The sequence below is a fragment of the Triplophysa rosa genome, linkage group LG1 (assembly GCF_024868665.1).
Source record: "Triplophysa rosa linkage group LG1, Trosa_1v2, whole genome shotgun sequence".
In the NCBI taxonomy this organism is placed as follows: domain Eukaryota; kingdom Metazoa; phylum Chordata; class Actinopteri; order Cypriniformes; family Nemacheilidae; genus Triplophysa; species Triplophysa rosa.
The window spans coordinates 32,684,052-32,708,304 of record NC_079890.1 but is presented as its reverse complement, the minus strand read 5'-3'; the positions used below and the strand labels follow the sequence as shown (position 1 = coordinate 32,708,304).

Below are 24,253 nucleotides of genomic sequence, written 5' to 3'. Positions count from 1 at the left end.
GGATCACCAGAATGGATCAGCGTTGCATGCACAAATGCGATTGATATTAATCAACAATGGAAAAGCCTACATGCACTCTCATTATAACTGTCATTAACGAAAGTATTCGACACACACCTTAGATAAGCTGGAGGCATTTTGGAACCAAATCATGTGGTTTGATTGGCCACAATTGACAGATCATAAAAAGCAGAGCTGTTTGTGTATGATCACCCAATAATGACAAATATGGGACATAGGGTGGATCTGTTAGGCTATAATTAGAGTTATATAACACAGAACATACTGTACTAGTATACTGTATAAAAACAACAGCTCCAAGTTCCAGTAATCACACAAACGCAGTGGTGTAGTCTACGTGATACGCAGGTATATGCCATAATGCCACTAGAAAAGGTCAAGGACTTCCGTATACCCAAAAAGCGTCAGGATATGTAACATCGTTTTTTTGTCAGAAAAGTGTGACGCACTGACCTTTGGACCATTCGACCAAGGAGATATGAAACAAAATGAGACAATGAAAGGCAAGTATTTAAACGACACTATTTCAGCGTTTTCGTCAGCTGGCCCCTGAAGCTACTGCCGTTTCGGTTGACGCTGAAATGGGGGATGAGATCTGTTTGGTTACTGCCATTCTTCCAAATATCTTCCTTTGTGTTTAGCAGAACACATTTATACAGGTTTGGAAATTTCTGAGGGTGAGTAAATGATGACAGATTTTTTTCTTTTGGGGTGAACATCTTACAGACTTACCTGTTCTATCTGGGAAGACTTTCAAAGTCCCAGAAACAGGGCATATAGCTGAAAATTAGGACCCTCTTTTGAAATATTCAGAAAAGTGAACAATCAAAATGAGTTTTTGAACCTCTTAAATGAGATTCAAATAAAACTACAAATAAACAAAGTTCCTGTTCATTTAGTAGAGCATGGCCCTATATATGAACTATACAGGGCAACACATGAATACATGAACTGTAAGTCATTTTGGAAGAAACGCGTCTGTCAACAAAACAAATGTAAACCGAAATGTAAACTTGTTTAAAAAATGTCGGCCTAATACATGCAACATTTGCTGTTTTAGTAAACGTGCCGTTCTAAAACTTGTAAAAATAAATAAACATGTAAACATAATTAAATAATAATTAAAATACGTCAAAGTCTGCAGAGGTTGTTTTACAGATTTGTTTTAGCATCATATAAAACAATTAGCCCTGTATCAAAGCGTAAACATCAGGTTTGCCACATTCCGGATCTGGAGTGATAAAGTTTGGGGAACACCTACGATGACGTCATATCAGCGCCGTGCAAGCGCCTTCCTCACACATCGCTCATATAAGCATGACGCGAGTCGAACGAAGCGTTGAGTTTTGTGCGAAAATTGTGGCACTTTAAATGAAGACTTTGCTGTCCTTAAATGGAGGTACTCGCTTTCTTTGCTTTGTGAGCAGGTGAGCGATTTACATGCCATTCGGTTAAGTGATAAACAAACTAGTTGAGCAGGTGAGAAGAAGGAAGTCGGTGGAGGAAACTGCTGGAGCGATCACAAGTAAGCTGAACTTTCTTTATGCTGTCTACAGTACTGCTGTCCAATTCATGCTTGAATTCTTACCGGTTTCACTTTGTCATGTTAACCTCAATACGCTTGTTAGTCTTTGTTAATTTAAAGAATGCATGTAAACAACGAAATGGACAATGATTAAATTGACAACCTCATGAAGTCACTAATAACTTATATACATCACAAACGATTTTTGCTCACCATATCCATTTGTTTATAAAAGTGATGCTTTATTGTTTGCATTTTGTTTTAAACTTACCAAACAGCAGAAATGAACTTCTTAAAGACAACGTGAGCCTGTTGAGTACTGAGGGAATTTAGTGTAAAGTGCCTTGAAGTTGTCACTGTCAAGAGTCAGTCAGGTTTTATCCAGACATGTGGATTACAAATTGACTGGATAAAGTTTTTTTTTCTCATAAAATTGAGTTTAGTTCATAGTGCATTTCTTAAAAGTATGAGATATGAGAATATAAGATTCTGATTCTCATCAGATAGGGTTTCAGAAACCCTTTCCCTCCCAAAGGGATAGAGCAGGATATCTCATAACTGGAGTGACTGGAAACTATGGTTACCATGGTGCAAACCTACCTTTATAAAGTTTCCTTACTGAAACATGATGCTAATGCTTGTATGTAGTAAACACAATGTGTATATTTCCATGTAGGGCTTCACACAAATATGTCATATGCTACTTTGCATAGAACAAATACTTCAAAATTGCCCGTTCTCATCCCATCTAACCGTTTCATTTTTGTGGATAGCTTTTCAGAAATCAGAAAGATTCTTTTGTGAATTCCTATAACATATGTGTATAGCATATAAAGCAGGCTACAATATATTGCATTCAGTGAAAATAAAAACACGTTCATCACTTAATGTTTGCACAAACACTCCATGGCCCGGTTTCACAGACAAGGTTTAGCGTAAGCCAGGACTAGACCTTAGTTAAATTAGCATTTTTAAGGCACTTTTATATAAAAAACATTACTGGTTTGCATCTTGAGGCAAATCAGGACAAGTAATTTTCAGTTAAGACATGTCAAACATTCATTTTAGTCTGTCTTAAGCCTTGTCTGTGAAACCGGGCAATTATGTCTTGAACAAGTATAGGCATGTATCTCAATTTCTGTGTGGGTTATAGCCTGTATATATTCTGAACGTTTAGCATATCATGTCCGTTTCATTAATAATCCAGCATCAAATAAAGACAGCATTCAACTGGTGTTGACTGAATGTCAATCATGTGAGGAACAGGCTGTCTGACAGTGATGTAGAGATGTGTGGAGCTGCGTGGTTGGTGGGTGAGATGAAAACCTATTCGCCAAAGCGCACGCGTTCAGTCCTCTCCTGGAGTTCATGTAAATACAAACGATCGCAGAGGAATAAATCGCGAACACTGCTCACAACTTCCACTAGGCTCCGTTTACTTGGAAACTAGATGGAACGCAGTTCGCACAGCGCTCCAATGAAGGGTGAAGGTGATGTGAATACTGCGAGAACAGATGAGGGCGATGAATCGGGTGAGTTTCTCGTGTTTGTAAATGCGGGTTTGTTATTTCAACAAAGATCGAAACGTATTACATTACGCGCTGTAGCCAAACAGCTTCATTCACGTAGTAAAGTGCCTTTTATGCCCGTATCGTGTAATATTGTTATTTCTCAACAATCAGTGCAGGTCTGGTAACCTATTTTTACATGCAGGCTTTTGTTATAAGATGTTTTGGGCAGTGTTGGGTTTGAGGGCGGTTACGCATTGACTGATGCGTGATGAGCGCAAGAGGAAAATCCATCACAGCATCATCATGTCTTACCTGAGGCACAGACTCTGATTTAAGGGGCGGTGCGTGTAGACCTGAGCTGTCAGAGGGTATTTTCCCACTTGGAAGGAGTTTTCAACGAGAATTCTGTTACTTTGGTATTTTATATATTGACATTTTAGACGGGTAGAATAGATCAAACCTGCAATATTTTCTGTATTGTTATGATGTTATTTAACAATCTTGACCCGTTTTCTCCAAGAGGTCCTTTTGTCTGACATCCCTGGAATTCCCTCATTAAGTCTGTGGACTAAAACACTTAATTTGCTTTTTTTTATTAAAAGGAGAATTTGTGTTACTACCCATATGGCTTCTACATTATGTGGGTATTATTTTGCTGATTTACGTGGCAGTTCTGGTTCAAAATGAGGTTAGACAATGTAGGCATCATTATGAGAATTGTCCATGCATAATGGTTTTTATGTAGCTTAATGGTTCATATAGAGTTAAAGATATTTTCTATCCCTTAACCCTACAGAAAATGCATATTTTAAAATGGTTTATTTAGCAATTCGAGTTATGGGGACAGCTGGTATTTCCTTGTGATGCAGGCTAAAGACCTGAAACCTGAATACATACATAATCAGGTCCTAATGTAGGTCAAACCAGTATATACACACAAACAAAATGTATCTGTAATTTATTTTAAGTAGTTTAATAAAGGATATGCATATGCACTGCATGACTGTTTACATTATTTTGTTTTATTTTGGCTTTAGTTTTGAGGAATTGCCACATTCATTTTGAGTAGTTTATTGACCCCTGCTGCCCTTTCTGTTTTTGCCCCCAGAGCGGTGACCTATAAAAAGCTATATATTGCTTTTAAAAAGCCATTAAATCAAAACAAACACTTTTATTATAAGACATGCAGACACATGCATTTCTGCAGACACATGTAATTTTGCATTTCTTTTTGGCTTTCATCCAAAGTGACTTTCAGTATGTTTGTGATATGCGTTTATATCATCCAAATGCATGATCTACCAGCTGAGCTATTGTACAAGAATGCACAAAATACCTAAATGCTAATTACATGTTTTGTATTATTAGGGCTGTGCAATTAATCGAAAATAATTGTAATCGTCAATTTTGGCCTTCAACAATTACAAAAACAAAATAATCTGCGTAAAACGATTATTGTGCCGCATCCCATTTTGCAAGGATCATCTCTTTTCTTGTGGTATAAATCCACAGCGCACCCCCTTCCTTTACAGTTGTTCAGCTGTGCTATTTCTTTACATTTAATTTTTCAGTTGAATTCACAGTTTAAAAGCCAAGTTTTTTTTATTTTTCTATGTTGTTTTAAAACTTAGTGAGTAATCATGTTAAATAATCGGGATCTCAATATTGGGCAGAATAATCGGGATTATGATTTTTGTCATAATCGAGCAGCCCTATGTATTATGCTTAAGTTCAAAGGTTGCTGCAAAGTTAGCACTTGTATCCTTTGTGTTTGTTTTTCCTTGGGTCTGGGGTTTTATTCAATTATTTTGACATTCAGACAAAACAAACACATAACTTCATACCAACTGGTTATTGAGTAAGCTTTTATTATTTACACTTGAGTGTGACACAGTTGTGTTCCCAGCAGAAAGAAATAATGTTTGTCTTGATGTGTTTGTGATTGTTCAGGTGAGAAGCTCTTGGATTTCAACAGCACAGAGGAGCAGCCCACAGCCCGGGGGAGCATGTGGCAAAATGAGAAATATGAATCTGTCCCTTTGGATGTGAAGGGGTTTGATGAAGATCATTGTAAAGGCCACGGGGACTCGGAATACCCTCAGCATGAATCCTCTGTAAGTCAAAGCAAAAGAGGAGCTATTCCTCTGCATTCATATAGTCAATTTTTGTTTAGGGATAAACACTCCAATGTCCTGTCTTTCTCACTCGGAATAATTTGCTAGGCAAACTTTGGAGAAACGTGGACATTTGAATGTTTCACTTTTTTATAATGTTCACAAGCAGGTGCTGAATTTAAAGCTAGAGAGGTTCAAATACACAACTTATCACATTTGCATCGAAATACTTTTCTTTATTAACTGAACTATTATTACTTTCATCGTATGGCTAACAATGTTTTGTCTAGTAATAAAAATAAAACAACCCAAATATATTTCCCTGGGAAGCCAAAGCTTGCCAAACGCATCTTGGCTGAAGAAACCTTTTTACGAAGTGGCGCTCGTCCCTGGTTTCCAGTATTCCAGATGGTGCAATACACATTGCTGATTTTGCATACTCGGTGGGTGTGTTTAACTGTTTTGCATACCGAATGAGTATTTGAACACCCATGTAAATCTACAGCACATGCTGGTCACTTTAAAATACCCTAGGCCAAGTCTGAAGGCGTATACGCACGGTACACATTTTTACAACCATAGAGTATTTGTGCTGGGAGAATGAATGTGGATTTGGTGCTGTTTGCGAGTGCTGTGTTGCAGAGTCTTATATTCCCATTGAGAAATTGCTTTTGGCTTTTTGATTTCCTGTTCTGTGCTGAGTGTAGTGTGATTTGTTTTGTGGGACTGTCCCTGTGGACTTATGTGGTGTTCAGCTAACCCCCTGGGTTGCGGTTCTCACGTCCTCACTGCACAGAGTAGCATAAACTGTACTGAGGCTGAGTTCTGTTGTGCCTTTAGGCAAAGCTCTTAACCCTTTTGGACTCTGCAGTAAGCTGAACATAGTCCATCAGTCCTTCGGATAAAAAGCATTTGCTAAATAACAAATTTAACTTAATCTTAGCTGCTTAATAACAGGAGAACATTTCGCCTTGGAGGTATAGATTTACAGTACAGTTTGAAGTGCTTTGTGTCTTTTGGTTGAATATTTAGTTTTGTGGATTGAACTGTGATTTATTCAGAATGTTCTGTGTATGCGTGCACCATTAGCAGCATCAAACAGCTTTGCAATATTAAGTAATGGTTTCCTTCAGTGATCTCAATATATGGAGTTAGAAATGTGTCATAGATATAATTTACCTTCATGCATTAGGAACATAAGTGACTTGCAGTGCATTTGGGATTTACGTTGCATCAGTCCAAGCAGTTTCTGGAAATTGAACCTGTGACGTTGGTGTCGCTAGCACAAAGCTATACCAGTTTATAGCCATTTTTAAATGAATTTACATACTGTGTTTCTTTGTGCTTCATATGCTACAAGTGAATGCCAACTGAATAAAAGCTAAAAATGTTCACTATAGGTGATTTATAAGTGTATTCTGATACGTAAAATCTTGTATCCAAACACATAATTTATGCAGCTGATTTTTTTTTAGTTCAGACTGATGTTATTACTGGGATTTATATTTTATCACTGGCCAGCGGTGTCTCTATACAGACTCACTGTATATAGAGTGCTCTAAAGTGAAAAATGAAAATTCTGTCATCATTTACTCGCCCTCTTGTCATTGTCAACCTGTATGACTTTCTTTCTTCTGCAGAACACAAAAGAAGATATTTTAAAGAATGTTGTTAACCGGCATCCGTTCACTTGCATTGATTTTGTGTCCGTACAATAGAAGTTAATGGGTGCCGGCGCTGTTTGTTTACCAACATTGTTCAAAATATCATTTTCTGTGTTCTACAGAAGAAAGAAAGTCATACAGGTTTAAAATGAAAAGAGGATGAGTAAATGATGACAGAATTTTCATTTTTGGGTGAACTATTTAACAAATTTATTAGTCCACCTGTTATCAAATAATTTAGAAAACATGTTTAAAACTAAAAACGTGTTATTGTCATTTATTAGGCAAATAACAAACTGAAACAAAAAACTCTTCAAAGTCTTCATTCACGCTTTTATACCCAAGCCAGAAATGAATCAGGGGTAACGTTCAACCATTAATGTTATTTTTTCCTGAACTGCAAGTAAATAACTGTAATTGGGCATCAGATTAAAAACATTTTTTGCATTTTTTTAAAACAGTAAATTTGAAAAATCATGTATTAAATAAATAATTATATTTTAGCAAGATATTGTCGTGATTCTGCCTCATTTTGTCATGTCTTTCTTGATCTTGTGGCAGAATCTCACGGCAGGATCCCTTGTTATGTGTGGAGAGAGTCATTTTGACCCTGTCGGCCTTCGATACTCTCTCCGGTCTTTGTCTGTGTTGAATGAGAATGTCTTTTTGTATCTCTTGTTATTGGTTGTTTATTAGTTCATGCCCCACACTTGTTCCCCTTTGATTTGTCCCTTTATTTAATGCCCCTGTGTTCTCTGTCTTGTGTCGGGTCATTGCACTGTGTCGTGTGGGTGAGTTCTTGTCATGTTAGTTAGTCTAGTTTGTAGTGTTCCTATGCGATGTGTTATTAGTTTAGTCTTGTCAGTTTAGTTAGTCTTGTTCTTGTTCTTGTTCCTCTGTTTTGTTATCTTTACCCCCACGTGGGTCTTTGTTTTGTATTTTGTGTTTGTTATTAAATATCATGTTAACACCCCTTAACCGCTGTCTGCACCTGGGTTCTCTGTTCTTGTCTCACCACACCTGAGATCCGTGACAGATATTACACATAATGGTAGATTAACCATTCCAGAACAAAAAAAAGATTCTGGGTAAAAAAGGGCATCTGTGGCACAAACATTGGGTGGATGTATGATAAATTTGTTAAGCACTGTATATACTGACTGTATATATCTGTCTAACAAACAGGAAGTCCCACCCAAAACGTATGCCGCTGGTTGAGTCAGTGTCGCCTGCACAAACAAGCACAGCAATGTTTAAATCTCAACAGAGCCACAGTGTTTATAGTCACCTGGAAAATCAACCCATGAATGACTCACTTACACTTATCTTTACATGCTTAACTGGGATAGGAGAGTGTTCTAACATAACGTAAATTACATCCGTCACCTCACCTTACATGTTTCATGGCATCCTTGAACATCAATTCAAGTATACATCACAAGACCTTAAAAGATCTATTATTAATAATAACTGTACAGATGCATATAATCATGGCCTCTTTTCTCACCTCCAGAACACTCAGAAGACAGATGAGGCACCCCGGCACTCAAACCAGTGGCCGTATTTCCAGGATGGCAAGAGGCGCATCGATTACGTCCTCACCTACCATGTCCAGAAGCCTGAGAGCACTCACAAGGAGTCCTCCCACTCCTGCATGAGGAGCTTCTGTTGCAGGTGCAAAAAGGCCAAAGCATCCACTCAAGAGGACCCTGAACTCGCAGCCCAGGAGCAGAGACTTGACTACCATGATGATGACCAGCGTCTCCGCAGGGATGAGTTTGAGGAGAACCTGCACTTGATGGGCCTTCAGATGGAGAAAGATGAAGGGGTGAGTTCCGTTGTGTTGATCAAAGTTTTCATTTTTATATATAGTGCTGTCAATTGATAAAAATGATCAATCTGATGAATCACGATTAATCGCACATAACATTAATGTTTTTAAATATACTTTTACATTCTAATAATTTCACATTTAATCTCCAAATTAATGTAGAAACAACAGATTTCTTTAACAACATCATTTTATGAATGAAAGCCAACATTCTGATATTAGTACTGCATTAAATTGATTATTTTTTCTTTATTTTAACAATAATTATAGCCAGTATAATTGAGAGCTCTCATGTAAAACAGGTTGGAAATATACAGAAATTGAATTAAGTTCTAAAACACGTTTGCTTTGATTAACAGCAGGTTTAAGAATGCGGCCCCTTTAAGAGAACTGATACCCCTACGTAGAACTGACGCCCTTTCCCATTTTCACAACTCTTTCCATTCATTTAGGATTTTATTTAACGTGTTGAAATCTGTGCCTATGAAAATGCTAGACAAAACAGGCTTTCTGGCATAATCTTGTGTGTTTTTGTTCATTTAAGCACGAAATAGAACCTAATACTGGTACGCTATCTGGCAGAGATTCACTGACGCAGCATTTAGCCTGTGACTATACACTAGACGGGAACAATAGTATCCAGCTGCAGAACCGCAGCTCCTCCTGCAATTTCTGAACAGCAGTTTCTGAACCGCAGCCACAGAACGGAGGGGCGGAGCTTGGGATTTGCTTTTGTTGCACGCGAACCTTCATACTTTTTAAATACATTTCAGTTCGTAGTAATATATTACGGTACAAAAATGCTTTATAAAACATTAATATTGTGTAATAGGCTTCGTGCCAAACGTCAAGCACAGAAACCGAAAACAGGACTCATGGCATCCGGTTCTTTTGTATGCGCTTCATTACATAAAGAGCCAGCCGTTTTACTCAAAATGCCTTTAAATGAGCTACCAAAGATGATCAAAATCGATGCCCATCACATAAACAGATTGATAAATAAAATTTTCTTCTTCTCTCAGAAATTTGAATATTAAAATAGAATAAAACGCATAAAAAATGGAAACAGCTAGCTAGATTAGCTGATTACATTAAAAATCCATAGATATCGCTGATAGTTAATACTGCTATTAACACCTTTTCCAACAAGCCACCTGTTTAACGGTTTAGTCATGTGACATTCGACCTATACCCTATATTATTGTATAATGTAGTGTGTTTTATTGTATTAGCCTATTCTATGAAAACAGAAATTTTAATAAAAATATAACTTAAAAATAACTAGATTGTATAAAAAAGCAAACGGCATGGTTTTAAAACAAACAATCAAACATTATACAACGAATAATTAAATTACAATTTATCAAATGAACAATTCACTCTTAGGCCCATTTTATCACTAAATTCCTGAAAAAGCAACTCCACAAATTCAATATTTAGCAAATAAACGCTTGACTTAAAGTCCCAGTGAAATAAAAAATTACAATGCCTATTTTTTCATGAAATATTGCAGCTTTTATTGTAAATAGTTTATCAATGTAGGTCATTCTTTTTTTTTAATTGTGTGCCCTCATAATCTTTAGCTAAAATCTGACTGACTATCCTTCTTAGATGACGTATGTTAGACGGCTTGGGCGGAGCATCCGTTAACTCCTCCCCTTCAACTGTCAGTCTGCTGCCAGTTCCATTTAAAAAATCGCAGAGAAAGACGAAAGCCACGCCCACTATTTTTCTCCTTCAAAATTCCATTTCACTCGGAAATGCGTCAAAATATGGAAGTAAAAACGATCGCAACTTCCGGTTCACGGGGACTTTAAGGACTCTTTCTCATCTTTAGTTCGATTCATTTGGTGCAGATCAATTAAAAAAAATGATATATTGTAGCATTTTTAAGAGGTGTTGGTTCCTTTTCACACCCAGGGCCGGCCCAGCCTCTGTTGGTGCCCTAGGCAAGATTTAAGATTGCGCCCCTCCTACACAAAATAAATAAAGATTTGTAATAAAAATGTTTCTAATTACCTTCTCATTGTTTGAAAAAATGTTGCAAATAAAATAAAACAAATTGTTTTCTCAATAATAGGCTACTGTATTTGAATATTAGAGCTCATAAAACAAATATTTGATTGTTATTATTATTTAGATAAGGGTTAATGAGAAATTGTTTTTATACATTTTGTCAACCTCTGCGCAAATGCTGCTTTGGATTTTCTTAAATAAATGGCACATGCTATAGTGCCCCACACTTTTCAGTTCACTTAGTTGAAAGCAGTAAAATACAGCATGCATCAGTGTTTCCAGTAGAGTGGTTCTAAATAAGCAATTGTACCTTATAATTTGCACCTCTATATTGCAAAATTTTTTGTTTCCTACCTTTTCACATCTATGTTTTTTTTTATTTTAACTCACCTTTGTATAAAAGTTTTGTATAAATGGTTTGTGTTTGCACATGTGTCTGACATGTGTAACCGATCCTACCTGAACCTGCTCCGAGCAGGGTTCGAACTTCTAACCAGCCAAAAGTACAAAATGGGAAGCAGGCACTCTAACCAGGAGGTCACAGACACTAATAGGGGGTTCCCACGCGAATTAAGTTATTTGTGCGAGTAAATTACATACAAAGTCAATGCAAAGAAATAGACACAAACTCGCGGCAGGCGATGTGAATGACGCGAAACGAGTTGCGAACGTGCGTAAATCGCATCTTCCGTGCAAGTTGAAAAATTCAACTCGGGCGAGAAATTTGCCTTGCACGAAAATAACGAACTATTCCCGCGAGTAATAAAGAGCAAGGAACGTGATTTATCGCGTTTGGTCTGAACACAACATAATGTAAGTTGTAGTCTGGGAGTGAGATTAGCTGCACAGATCACATTAGGTGACATAATTAAAAACGCGTTAAGATAATGAATTATAATTAAAATCTTCACTCATTTTGGCGCCCCTAGGAATCGGTGGCGCCCCTAGCATTTGCCTACTCTGCCTATGCCCAGGGCCGGCCCTGTTCACACCACAATGATTGCTTTGGTCCGAACCAGTTGAAACAAACCAAAATGCAGTCACGTAACAACATCCACATCACTCGTTGGCGAGAACGTATTTCCTAAACTGCTTTTTCAAATGAAATGAACTCACCGTCAACATCGCATGCCAGATGTGGTAAAGTTAGCCCGATCAACTGTGCTAGCATCAGTCGCATCATTGTTAGCGGCGATGGCGATCTCAACAACATCCACCGGGTCAACGTCCGGTTTTGTCCGAAGTATATTATCGAGGTCATCGTACCAGGGGAACTTGTACATCCCACACTTGGATGTACTGCTGGCGGAGTTTCTTTACCTTAACCCGGCACTGTTCCACAGATCTATTAAACCCCTTTTCCCTGAGTTGTTTGCTAAAAAATGAAAATATCACGCTGTTCTTGTGAGTTTTCAAAAGTTGGGATGTAATATGGTCATCAGACCAAATTTCTATGAGGCTCCGCACCTCCTCACAACTCCAAGTTTGTCCGCGAGCTGCCATGCTAGTGCAAACTGTCAACAAACACTTGTCATCATTCCATAATGCACAGCGCAGCTGACTACAGCAGCTGGTTTAGTCCAAAAAAGTGCAGTACTTTTTGAATTTGGGTCTGTTCGAGGTCGGAACACGTTCTCACCACAAACTAACAGCTCCAGGGTTCGTTTGAACTTCAAGTTTCGGTACGCTTATTTGGTCTGCTTTTGGTGCGCACTCGAGTGCGATTGCTGCATTCACACCTGCCCAAACGAACCGCACCAAGAAGAAAAACGAACTCTAGTGCGATTCAACTGTACTAAATGAGTCAGGTGAGAAAGCACTCGTGCTATCCGCCATGCTTATCTAGTTGTCAATTACTCCACCCCTCACTACTGTTCTGTAGCTGTGGTTCAGAAACTGCGGTTCTGAAACTGCGGCTGCGTTCTGCAGCTGGTATATCTTGACGGGACCACTGTCACGTTGCACAACTGTTTAAAGGCCTTTAAATGGTTTAAAGGCCTATACATGAATAAGAGCGTGACGCTAAACTAAGGATGACAAAATAAACAGATGCCGCTTTAATTGCATTAAATATTTTAACACGTTAATCTTAAAAAAATGTATTGCATGCGTTAACGCGTTAATGTTGACACTTGACAGCCCTATTTATGCTCTATACAACCCTTTTTATTTGATTTATTTACTAAAGAAATTGCGAGTGGAACCCGTGACCTTGCCTTTGCAAGTGTCATGCTATACCAGGTCAGCAACAGTCTTGATTTACTTTTATTTATTGTTTAATTATAGGGGATTTTTTTATTAATGTAAAGAGTTTTCACATTATGTTGGTTTTAAATTATTTTTCTCATTAGTTTTTTTCATTCTCATTTGCTCGTTTGTAATCCCACTGGAGCAGTAACTGATCGTAAAAAAAGAGTTTATTTGACGTTAGCTATTATTAAACAAGCTTACACGTTATACTGGAATAAACCAAAGTGCGCAATTATCTGAACATTATTTTTCTGTGTAATGTTACTTTTTTCATGATTATTGCCTTCATTGGTTAATAAGGTCCCATGAAATCAAAAAGTCTTTAGTGGCAAATTAGCTTTATGAAATGATGTGTGAACAGGACCAAAAACACCAGTAAATCAGTGCTGGCAATTTTCCAGTATTTGTAGTTGTGACATTACCAATATGATGCAATGTATGAGGATGCACATGGTCAGAATAGAATGATGTAAGCCTGCTTTTGGCCAATCATAACATTCTAAAGCAGATGACACGTTTACTCGGCGCTATTTACAGAAGTCAAAGAAATAGTTCAGTAATACAGTTTTTTTTGGTTGTTTATATAAATGTTGGGTAAAGAGCAACTGCACAAGTGTTTCCCACAAAATAAAAATATCAACAAGAAAATGAACCATATACATGGGTCATACCCTGCCATATTTTCAAACACAGTGGCGGCAACACAAAGAAAACTTCCACTTAATCCAAATGTTGACCAGTATTTTGGGAATGTGTGAATGGTATCTTACTGGTAACAAGACAATTTTACGATAATTTACCAGCCTTACTCTGTGAAAGGGCTTATGTGTTAGTGAGTGTACTCCAAAACGTAGGCCAAAATCACACTGTGGTAACCATTGACAAAACCTAAAATAAACCTAAAGATCTCTCTTTGAGTTTAACACAGTTCTTTTTTCAAAGCAATTACAAAGCACCTTGTTGAGAGCAAAAAAAAAATAGAAAACAAGAAAAAAGCCATTTCCATGGTGAGAATGACTTCTGCTTCTCTGAAGCTGAGAAAGCTGAGAGTGTTATGTAAGATTTGCTTTAAATGACCCACTCCTGTTATAACATTACATCCCACACAACGGGTCGAACCCTGTCTGTTCATTCCCAGTCGCTGCATTTTACTAACAACACAAATAGACACTGTACTGTACTTCTGATGGTAGCACACGGACCTACTTCAACCCCAATTCAGGGAAGTACACAGGATGGAAACAATTTCCAACTCTTCCTGAATCTTCAGAATAATGTCTCAGATTATTTGTTGATTACTTTCAGACGTACGACTATTGCCTATCGGATGTCAATTAATTTAAAGCGGATCTTAAATTATGTCTTGGGATTGTAAGAAATCCCTAACTGTAGTAATGCCCTGCTGACCACTAAGAATACTCTAGTAGTGACTGCATAGTACGTGATAACCAGCGAGAAGACCCTAGCAACAGCATAGCAACACCACCCAGCATTGCTGCAGCGTGTTCTGCTCTACACTCACGTTTTCTTCAGAAATTCCTTCACTCACTGTCAGCTTGCTCCTGAGAACACAGCAGAGTACATACGCTGAGGCTATGTTTGTTTTTCTCTGTTTTTCAGAACAAAATCCCAGGCGTGGGGTTTCTGAAGATCCACGCACCTTGGGAGGTTCTCTGTCGTGAGGCAGAATTTATGAAGCTCAAAATGCCAACAGTAAAGGCAAGTTCTGTTGAATCTTGCACTACTTTCTGTTTACTCCGTACAATACACACACCTGACAACCTCATGTGTCACTTTCAGAAATATGAAGTACGTACAGGAAACGACATCGTAGAGAAGATCCACAAGTTTATGCACAAAGTCACGACACCCTTACGGCCTAAAGTCGGGATCAGCGGGACAGAAAATGAGAAACACCTCTCGTACCCGTTCTCACGAGAAAAACAACACCTGTAAGTTTATGACCATGTGCAGCTGTGTCAAGCTTATATTTAAGATGATTGTTTAACTCCGAGTTCATCCCAAAAATGAAACTTCTGTTATTATTTACTCCTTTTATGTCTTTCCGAACCCATGTGACTTTTATTCTTCAATTTAAACCGAAGAAGTTAAGCAGAAAGTCTGAGCTAATCTCCTCTGCACAGTAAAAGTGTATCGACTTTGTCTGTCATACTCAAAGACAAAAAACACCACAATAACAGCATAAATATAGTCTATGTGACCAAATCTTTAGTTGCTAAAAAGTAAGTTACTAGTAGTTACTATTAACCTTAATTATACATTTTTTATTATAAAAAACAGATGAATGCAAGTCATGCGAATTTATGTGAATTTTGGTAAAAAGCAGTATTTTCATTCCTTCTTTATTTTAAAGGAACAGTTCATCCAAAAATGAAAATTCTGTCATGATTTACTCACCCCCAAGTTGTTCCAAACCTGTATAAATTTCTTTGATTGGTTTAACACAATGAGAGATATTTCTGGGGCACCATTGACTACCATAGTATAAAAAGTATAGTACATTTTTTGTTCTGTTAAACACAAAAGAAGATATTTTGAAGAATTTAGGAAAACAAACCTTTTAATTTTTCTATGGTAGTCAGTGGTGCCCTAGAAATTTACTAACATTTTTAACATTTTTCTAAATATCTTTCTTTGTGTTCAGCAGAACAAAGAAATACCAGTTTGGAACAACTTGAGGTTGAGTAATTCATGACAGAATTTTCTTTTTTGGGTGAACTATCCCTTTAAAGATAATTTGTGTATTTTCTTATTAAAATATATTCAAATGATGTATATTACCAAGTATAAATCTATGCCTCAAAATTGTCAAATGCTATCACTGTAAAATGTACTAAAATAAAGATTTTGTACAAGACATGATCCATTAATTGTTTAGCACGTTTCCAAAATACAGGTGAAACGGCTGTAAAAAAGAAAAATTAATATAGCACTTTCTATAATATTAATAAAGTACATTGTGTCCTATTTTACAGTGAAGCATGGTCTCTTAAAATCCTCACCAAGGCAATTCAGACACTTCTCACCTTCTGGTCTTTTCATTCTGTCTGTTTAAAGGACAGATCAATGCAGAGGCATTAAATAGTCTTACACTAGATCTCTCTCTTTCTCTCTCTCTCCCTTTACAGCTTTGATTTATCGGACAGGAATTCCTTCTTCGACAGCAAAACCAGGAGCTCAATAGTAAGTAGCTTTCGCTCCTGAAAATCATCCTGTTTCCCTGTCAAATCAGAGTCGGTGTAAGGCCGGATGTCATTGATCCTCTGATTTGATTACCAAAGTGCCTGTGTGTCTTATACCAAAATGTCAATGTCATCAAAGTTGTTGTTTTTGTAGAGATTAATTTAAATATGTCACCTGTCCAATCACGTATTGTGCTATTTTTACAGCAGAGGTTTTAAAAGTTAGAACTATTTTGATATTTTGACGTGATTAATGAGTGAATAATATTTTATATCAGGTGTACGAGATTTTAAAACGGACAAAGTGCACACGGGCCAAATATATCATGGGTAAGTCTTACCTTAACATTTAATGCCTCTATTGATAACAGTGTGACTGCATAAAAATTAGGGCTGTCAACGTTAACGCGTTAACGCATGCGATTAATTTTTTCAAATTAACGCGTGAGAAAATATTTAGCGCAATTAACGCAGCATCCGTTTGTTTTGACATCCTTTGTCTAGCGTTACATTATGTAATCACGCTCTTATTCGTGTACAGGCTTTTAAACCACTTAAGTGCGATTTGAAACAGTTGCTTTGACGCGTTCAATGGAGATAGACCGCTTCTAAACTGTGGGACGCGGCAAAACGCAACGCGAGGTCCAGTCTGGTGTAAACAGTCACGGGCTGAAGGCTGCGTCGGTGAATCTCTGTCAGACAGCGCATCCGTGTTAAGTTCTCTTTCGTGCTTGAATGGATAAAACCACACAAGATTATGTCAGAAAGCCCGTTTTGTCTAGCATTTTCTTAAGCACAGACTTCAAAGTGTAAAATAAAATCTTAAATGAATGCAAAGAGTTGTGAAAATGGGAGTGCGGTGACGGTCAGATCTGCGTACTGAGACGGCTCTTAAAGGGGCCACGTTCTTAAACGTGCTGCTCTGACTCCTGTCACTAATGTTAATCAAAGAACAAAATAAAAGAAGAAATCAATGTGATTTTGTAGCTTTAATGAGAATTCTTCTGCATTTAATTTATAATTTAGCATTAATAAAGACTGTAAAGTGTCCTTCAATTCCTGTATGTTTCCTACATGAGCTCTCAATTATACTGTTGAATGGCTATAATTCATGTTAAAATAATCTATTTAATAGAGACATCAGTTACAGTACTAATATCAAAATGCTAGCTTTCATAAAATGATGCTGTTAAATAAATATGTTTTTTCTTCATCAATTTGAAGATTAAATGTGAAATTATTAATATGTAAAAGTATATTTTAAAATATAATAGTTATGTGCGATTAATCGTGATTAATCACAGAAAAAATGTGTGATTTAATCCGATTAATTTTTTTAATCGATTGACAGCACTAATAAAAATATATATTTTTTAGTGCTGTTAATCGATTAAAAATCAGATTAATCACACATTTTCTGTGATTAATCACGATTAATCACACATAATAATAATATTTTAAAATATACTTTTACATTTTAATAATTTCACATTTAATCTTCAAATTGATGTAGAAACAACATATTTCTTTAACAGCGTCATTTTATGAATGAAAGAAAACATTTTGATATTAGTACTGTATCTGATGTCTCTATTAAATTGATTATTTTAACATTAATTATAGCCATTCAACAATATAATTGAGAGCTATCATGAAATATACAGAAATTGAAGGAAGTTCTCAAACACTTTACAGTCTTTAATGCTAAATTACAAATTAAATGCAGAAGAATTCTCATTAAAGCTACAAAATCACATTGATTTCTTTTATTTTGTTCTTTGATTAACATTAGTGACAAGAGTCACAGCACTTAGCAGCACGTTTAAGAACGCGGCCCCTTTAAGAGCTGTCTCAGTACGCAGATCTGACCGTCATGGCACTCCCATTTTCACAACTCTTTGCATTCATTTAAGATTTTATTTTACACTTTGAAGTCTTTCTGACATAATCTTGTATGGTTTTATCCATTCAAGCACGAAAGAGAACTTAACACGGATGCGTCTGACAGAGATTCACCGACGCAGCCTTCAGCCCGTGACTGTTTACACCAGACTGGACCTCGCGTTGCGTTTTTCCGCGTCCCACAGTTTAGAAGCTGTCTATCTTCATTGAACGCGTAAAGCAACCGTTTAAAATCGCGCTTAAGTGGTTTAAAAGCCTGTACACCAGGGGTTGTAACAAATATTGCATCCAGTATTTGTGCCTTTTCATGATATTAAATTAAAAAGGAAATTGTCTTTTTAACTGTATTTTATATTCCTTAATGCATTACTTTACCCAAAAATTGCTACTAATTTACTCACCCACAGTTCTCCAGTACATCCCTGATGTGGGTGGCATTGTTTTTTTCAAGAAGATATTTGGTTGAATTAATTAAAGTTAAATCAATAAAAGTAAAAAAACGCAAATACATTCAACACAAAAGTAATCCCTGCCCTTTGTGACGTTAAATAAGAGTCTTATAAATCAGTCAATTGATCTGTGCAAGAAACTGAACGCTATTATCACATCTTCGGGTGAATTCCAATCGCATTCATGTGCCCCACGCACTTATAGGGCAGAGCCTTTGTATAGTGCGAGTTCTGGGGGGAGATGAACAGTTGTTTTTCGTAAATATAGCCATTATTCATAATGAATGCAGTAATAAAAACAACACCGTTTTCCCCTTATCTGAGACAACCGTTCACGTGGTGTACCCTTCCTACAGTTAGCCTACTTTCAAGGGCAGAAAACGCGTTTGAGAACACGACCTATCGCGTGCGCAAACCGATTGCCTGTGGCTGTGCAATGCATTGCTGATTTTAACGTTGTAAATAACATTACGTTTCTTGGACTGACCGATCAAATCGCTTATAAGACGTAAATTATTATGAGCCGCGGGAATTATGTAGCAGCGTTTTGGGCTTTTAAAGATGTGGCGTCTCAGGAGGACGTGCATTTATAGCACACCGTTCTTAAAGTCTCTGCACTTATTTGAAATGTTAAGGCGGGCCAGGTAAAGATGATTGACGGCCGAATTTGGCCCGCGGGCCGCCAGTTGACTAGCCCTGCTGTACACGAATAAGAGCGTGATTACATAATGTAACGCTAGACAAAGAATGTCAAAACAAACGGATGCTGCGTTAATTGCGTTAAATATTTTTCACGCTTTAATTTGAAAAATTTAATCGCATGCGTTAACGCGTTAACATTGACAGCCCTAAATTATTTGATCCGTGAATCAAAGAAACATTTACATTTAGTCATTTAGCAGACTCTTTTATCCAAAGCGACTTACAAGGAGTTCAGGGAGCAATAACAAAGAGTTCAGGGAGCAATAGTAACAGTAATCACCATTGACCTTGATGTTATGCATCTTTAAGTTTTTTTTTTTTTTGAAAAGCTTAAAATCAAATCTGATCCCAAAATATTTGATATAATGTAAAAGGTGTTTTAAATGTGGGTAAACTGCCAAATATGTAATGAACTGCAGTCCTTCTTCTCCTACTGTGCCTGGGTAACATCTGACGGCACGGATTGGCTGAATGTTGATCCTTTGAAACGTGCTTTGGTTAATGTGTAAGAATCATTTTACAGAGCAGCAATATGCAGTCACAATATTGTTCAGCCATGTGCATTGTTGGTTTGATGATTAGCATAAATTTGTTCTTAAAAACAAAATACGAAGGGTCATTAGTAAGTATCCTGAATGAAAATGAAAATACAAGATTATTAGTTGTAATTGTTTCATATTTGCAGGAATCAGCAGTCTGCTGGGCAGTGGTGTCTACACAGCGGCGTACCCCTTACATGATGTAAGTGTTCAAACAACCCTTCAGAACTCTCCTATGCATGTTATATTACTCGTGTCATTAAATGTTATTATTTTAATTACAGGGAGATATTGATGATCTTCAGGCTGAATCAAATGACAGAAAGGTCAAATACATTTTAAAGTCTGTATTTATTTCTTGAATTTCTTCATACCTTTGGGTACATACAGTAATTATGGGTTCCTTATTTTCTTATTATCAGAGTATTTGCATGTGTCTGCTAAAAATTCAGAGCATTAAACGGAGAACTTAACAGTAATAAATTATGCTTGCATTGTTGCCTTTGGCTTGCTCGTGTGAGGTTTGCATTAAAGTACGTTTTAAAGCGTTTGGAACAATTTGTGTTGTCAGAAACCCCTATTCAAATAAAATGCCATTTTGGTTTAATTGACATTTTTGGGACTAATTCTCCGTCATCTGTGCAGGTACCATTACATTCTCGAAAAGCGCTTTTATCACCGCAATAATTGTTCTCTAGGTGTTTCTGAGTGTGGCACTCATTGAAGCTCATAGAATTTATTATCCACATTAGGTCAGGTAAAATGAGGACAGATGGAAAAATGGTCTCCTGAATCTCCTAACCTTGCTTTTGTAAAAGAGACCTGGGCTGGACTCTATACAGCCCTGCCTGCAGCTAGCACAGAATAATTATCAGTGTGCGCAAATCACCAAGGCAACAGGATCATTTCACACTTCAGCCATCTGTGAGCAATGTTCCTGCAGCCCCACTGTTCAGTCTTGGTGGGTAGTGGAGCCATTCTCAAAATAAATGTGCGTAGTTATTTTTACAAAATAAACTCAATAAACCTGATATTTCTCGATAAACCTTAGGTGGATCTGATTGAATAAGAAAAAGTGTTTAAGCATCTAATTTTACACATATCAGCCTCTGTCTGTTATGTCAGGGTCTACAATAGCTTATCTTTCTTGTGTTTTTATTTCTCCATCATTGTATTACCGGCCAACTATTACAAGTAGAAATGGGAATTATAAGCAGTGTAATGAGTTTGGGTGCTCAACGCTAAACAAAAATACTAAACAAAAACACCAATCAAAAACAATGCTGCTTCTGTACAAAATGACATTTGTTATTGTTAACGCATACAAACAAGCATTCTTTTAATGCATTGTTTAAAACGACTTGTTTTGGTTGTGCAGTATTTTTGTTTGTTTGTTTGTATGTGCTTACAGAAACACACATCATTAAAGAAATTGTATTTTCTGTGCATTATAGACTACACATCTCAGTGTGTTGTAAATCAGGCTCATATCTCATGGAGAAAGTCCCAAAGCACTCATTCATTCAGACCTGTATGTTACGTTACGTCCCCCCAGGCACATTAAACCAATGTCATTATGTTCGAAATTACTGACATGTTGGTTGAGGGCCTTCATTTGTCTTTATAACAGCTTTCATTGGAATAATCAATAACTTTTGTCATTTCTATTAAACGCAATGTATGTTTGAGCTACAGTACTGGAATTGCGTTATTGTTTCTGGATGTATGTTATTTCATTTCTGTTTCTGTCTTTGCAGCTCTTGTGTGAGGAGTGGGCGAGTTACAGCATATTCTACAAGTACCAGCCCATTGGACTGGTCAGGTATTATTCTGACCGCCAGAGGCCGAGACAAGTGTTTGCCCTGAAATTATGAGCTTCTAGGGGAAGAGATTTCAGAAATTCCTTGTATTGAGAGGCGGACTGTGTTCACAATTCGGTTTAAATCAATTAAATTATAATTAATTTATATTTTACAATGTTGCAATGTTCAAAACAGCTTTACAAGCAAAGAAAGACATCATAGAACCAATTAAATATGTGGCATACATTATTGCAAATGTTATTGTCGATATATACAGCCGCAGAAAAAATTAAGAGACAATTCCAATTTTTCATTTAATCAGCATTTCTAGATGTATTGTGGCCATTTCATTTCCGTTATCTGTTGAATTTTAACAAAATCAAACCTCAGGAGTGACATAAAGTCATCCAACAGCAATGTGAAAGACTGAAAGCATGACAAGACACATTGAAAAATGAGCTTTTCATATACATTTACAAATATTAATGTTGTTTGGCTTAAAAGTGAATATGAACTATGCAGTATTTTGTCTGAAAAAATTATTAATTATTTTGACCTGTTTCTCCAGTTTTCATTTTCTGCAAATAATTGCAAATAGATACGTTTTTATTTGAAACTTGGGAGAAATATTGTAGTTCACAGAATAAAAACAAAAATGTTAATTTAACTAAACGCATACCTAGTAAATTCAGAAAAACTAAAAATAATTTTGAAACGTTCTCTTAATTTTTTCTGTGGCTGTATTAATATATTAATATTAACATTCATAATGGCATACAGTCGTGGTTTATTGAGTAAAACATTTGGCTTGTTCAGTGTGAACACTGAATGTATGACTTGCGGTACTGTATTAGTTTTACTGTTTTATGTGATACTGTACAGAATTAGTTTCTCATTTTTTTACTTGTGTTTTGAGTGACGGGAATAGTACATCAATAAAAATTGTAAACAGTGAGACATTGAGTTAGCTGGAGTGGGAGGGAGCAGGGAAGGGATTATTTGACAATATGTACAAAAAAGCAATCATTCCTTTAATAGGTTAATCTTTTTTTTCTCTTCACTTTTCCCTCTTAGGAAATATTTTGGTGAGAAAGTGGGCCTGTACTTCGCCTGGTTGGGTGTGTACACGCAGATGCTAATCCCAGCAGCAATCGTGGGGGTTATTGTGTTCTTATATGGCTGTGCCACTGTGGATGACAACATCCCCAGGTAAAATTCACGATGAGTCATTTCTTATAATTGCCTACTTACACAATGCACTTAATAGCATGTGAGCCTCCCTGACATGTTTTACATATATTAGCAGTAGAAGTCGTTTGTTGAGTATCAATAAACAGGGTGTGTTGCCTATAGCAGTTTAGTAGACACTTGCATGCCGTTCAAATGCGCTCCATTATCCCACACCTCTCGGAAACAAGTCCCAAAACGGTTCCTGAAAGCGGTATGCATATTTCCACAATGGTTTGAACTTTATGGGAAGATGTTTTAAGACGAATATGTCCAGCCACAAGTGCGCTTTTGAGAGAAAAACTGATGGATGTTGCAGCGAGTGGTGATTAGAGTGGGTATGAAATGGACTGTAATGTAGCATATAATGAGAGTGACTCACCATGGCATTCATTAATTCCAGAGATGCCACTGCTAAGGGCAATAACACTGCCTACCTAGTAAATGTTTAAAGGCATCAGAGGCGTGCATCTCATGTTAAGCTTGTTTCTAACGGTGGGCAGCAACATTATGCTGGCTTTGAAGATGCCTCGATTGACCCAAATGATAAGAAAGCATCCTATCTTTTGTGAAGAAGGCAATCCCACAATGCATTGCTTTGAAAACATGGATGATGCAAGATGGTGGATAAAAATTAAACTTAAATACTTTTCATTCATTATTCAAAAGTAACAGTAAAAGTAGTTCAGTGAAACAAAACAAACAATGCAGTTATCAAGAGCTCTAAGGAAAACACTGCTACGGTGTCTGTGATACATGAACAGATGACACTGTGCTGAAATCCGGTTCTGCTTCTTTGCATCCACAGCATGGAGATTTGCGACGAGAAAAACAACATAACCATGTGCCCTATGTGTGACCGAGTGTGCGGTTACTGGAAACTGATCACTGCCTGTGGCACGGCCCGGGCCAGCCACCTGTTCGACAACGCTGCCACGGTCTTCTTCTCCATCTTTATGGCACTGTGGGGTCTGCAGCTTTTATTTTCTTGCTTGTTCTCGTGTGCTATGTTGACACTATACACCAACTGTTGTGTACTGTACATATTGAGAACAGATTTAATGAGTGTTGTGCTCTGAGTCTCACTGTTTCTCCTCAGTTGCCCCAGACCACCACCAGTCTGTTTTTAATCCCTGCTGAGTTGCTGAGCTTCTTCAAAGCTGATTATTTTAGCTAAAGCGCTAAATTTGCCTGTACTGGGTCGTTACAAGCTTTGAAACCGACACCCTGGGACAAAACTACACTTAAACCTCAAGCTTGTCGCCTGTCATTTATTTATGTATTTTTACATTTGGCAACTGCTGGTTCAGATATACCGAAACAAATACACCCCTGCCTTCATTGGTGAGCCCTCAAAGTAACGAACGTTTGCTCGCTCTCTATTCTCCCCTGTCATGCGCGTATACACCCCTATTGCTGATGGGTTATGAGAGGGTCAATTTTCCATTCACACTGCAGCTGGGACTGAAAGTGGACTCGCATCTCTTTTAACACGTC

General features: G+C 37.2%; 1 protein-coding gene across 4 annotated transcripts in view; it reads left to right on the top strand.

The window, feature by feature from the left end:
* Nucleotides 1–327: 327 nt before the first annotated feature.
* ano1a (anoctamin 1, calcium activated chloride channel a) overlaps nt 328–24,253 on the top strand; it is a 35,582-nt gene continuing 11,656 nt past the window's right edge. For 2 of the 4 annotated variants that reach the window (XM_057347767.1, XM_057347761.1), the window contains exons 1-12: nt 2,842–3,078; nt 5,008–5,171; nt 8,349–8,663; nt 14,553–14,651; nt 14,733–14,884; nt 16,082–16,136; nt 16,414–16,465; nt 19,874–19,929; nt 20,012–20,053; nt 21,485–21,549; nt 22,604–22,738; nt 23,565–23,725. In XM_057347767.1, the coding sequence (XP_057203750.1) occupies nt 2,997–3,078; nt 5,008–5,171; nt 8,349–8,663; nt 14,553–14,651; nt 14,733–14,884; nt 16,082–16,136; nt 16,414–16,465; nt 19,874–19,929; nt 20,012–20,053; nt 21,485–21,549; nt 22,604–22,738; nt 23,565–23,725 (1,378 nt within the window). In that variant the 5' untranslated portion in view covers nt 2,842–2,996. Of the gene's footprint in view, nt 525–1,297; nt 1,547–2,841; nt 3,079–5,007; nt 5,172–8,348; nt 8,664–14,552; nt 14,652–14,732; nt 14,885–16,081; nt 16,137–16,413; nt 16,466–19,873; nt 19,930–20,011; nt 20,054–21,484; nt 21,550–22,603; nt 22,739–23,564; nt 23,726–24,253 lie in introns of those variants that run through there. The other 2 variants (XM_057347775.1, XM_057347786.1) reach the window with 2 other exon arrangements.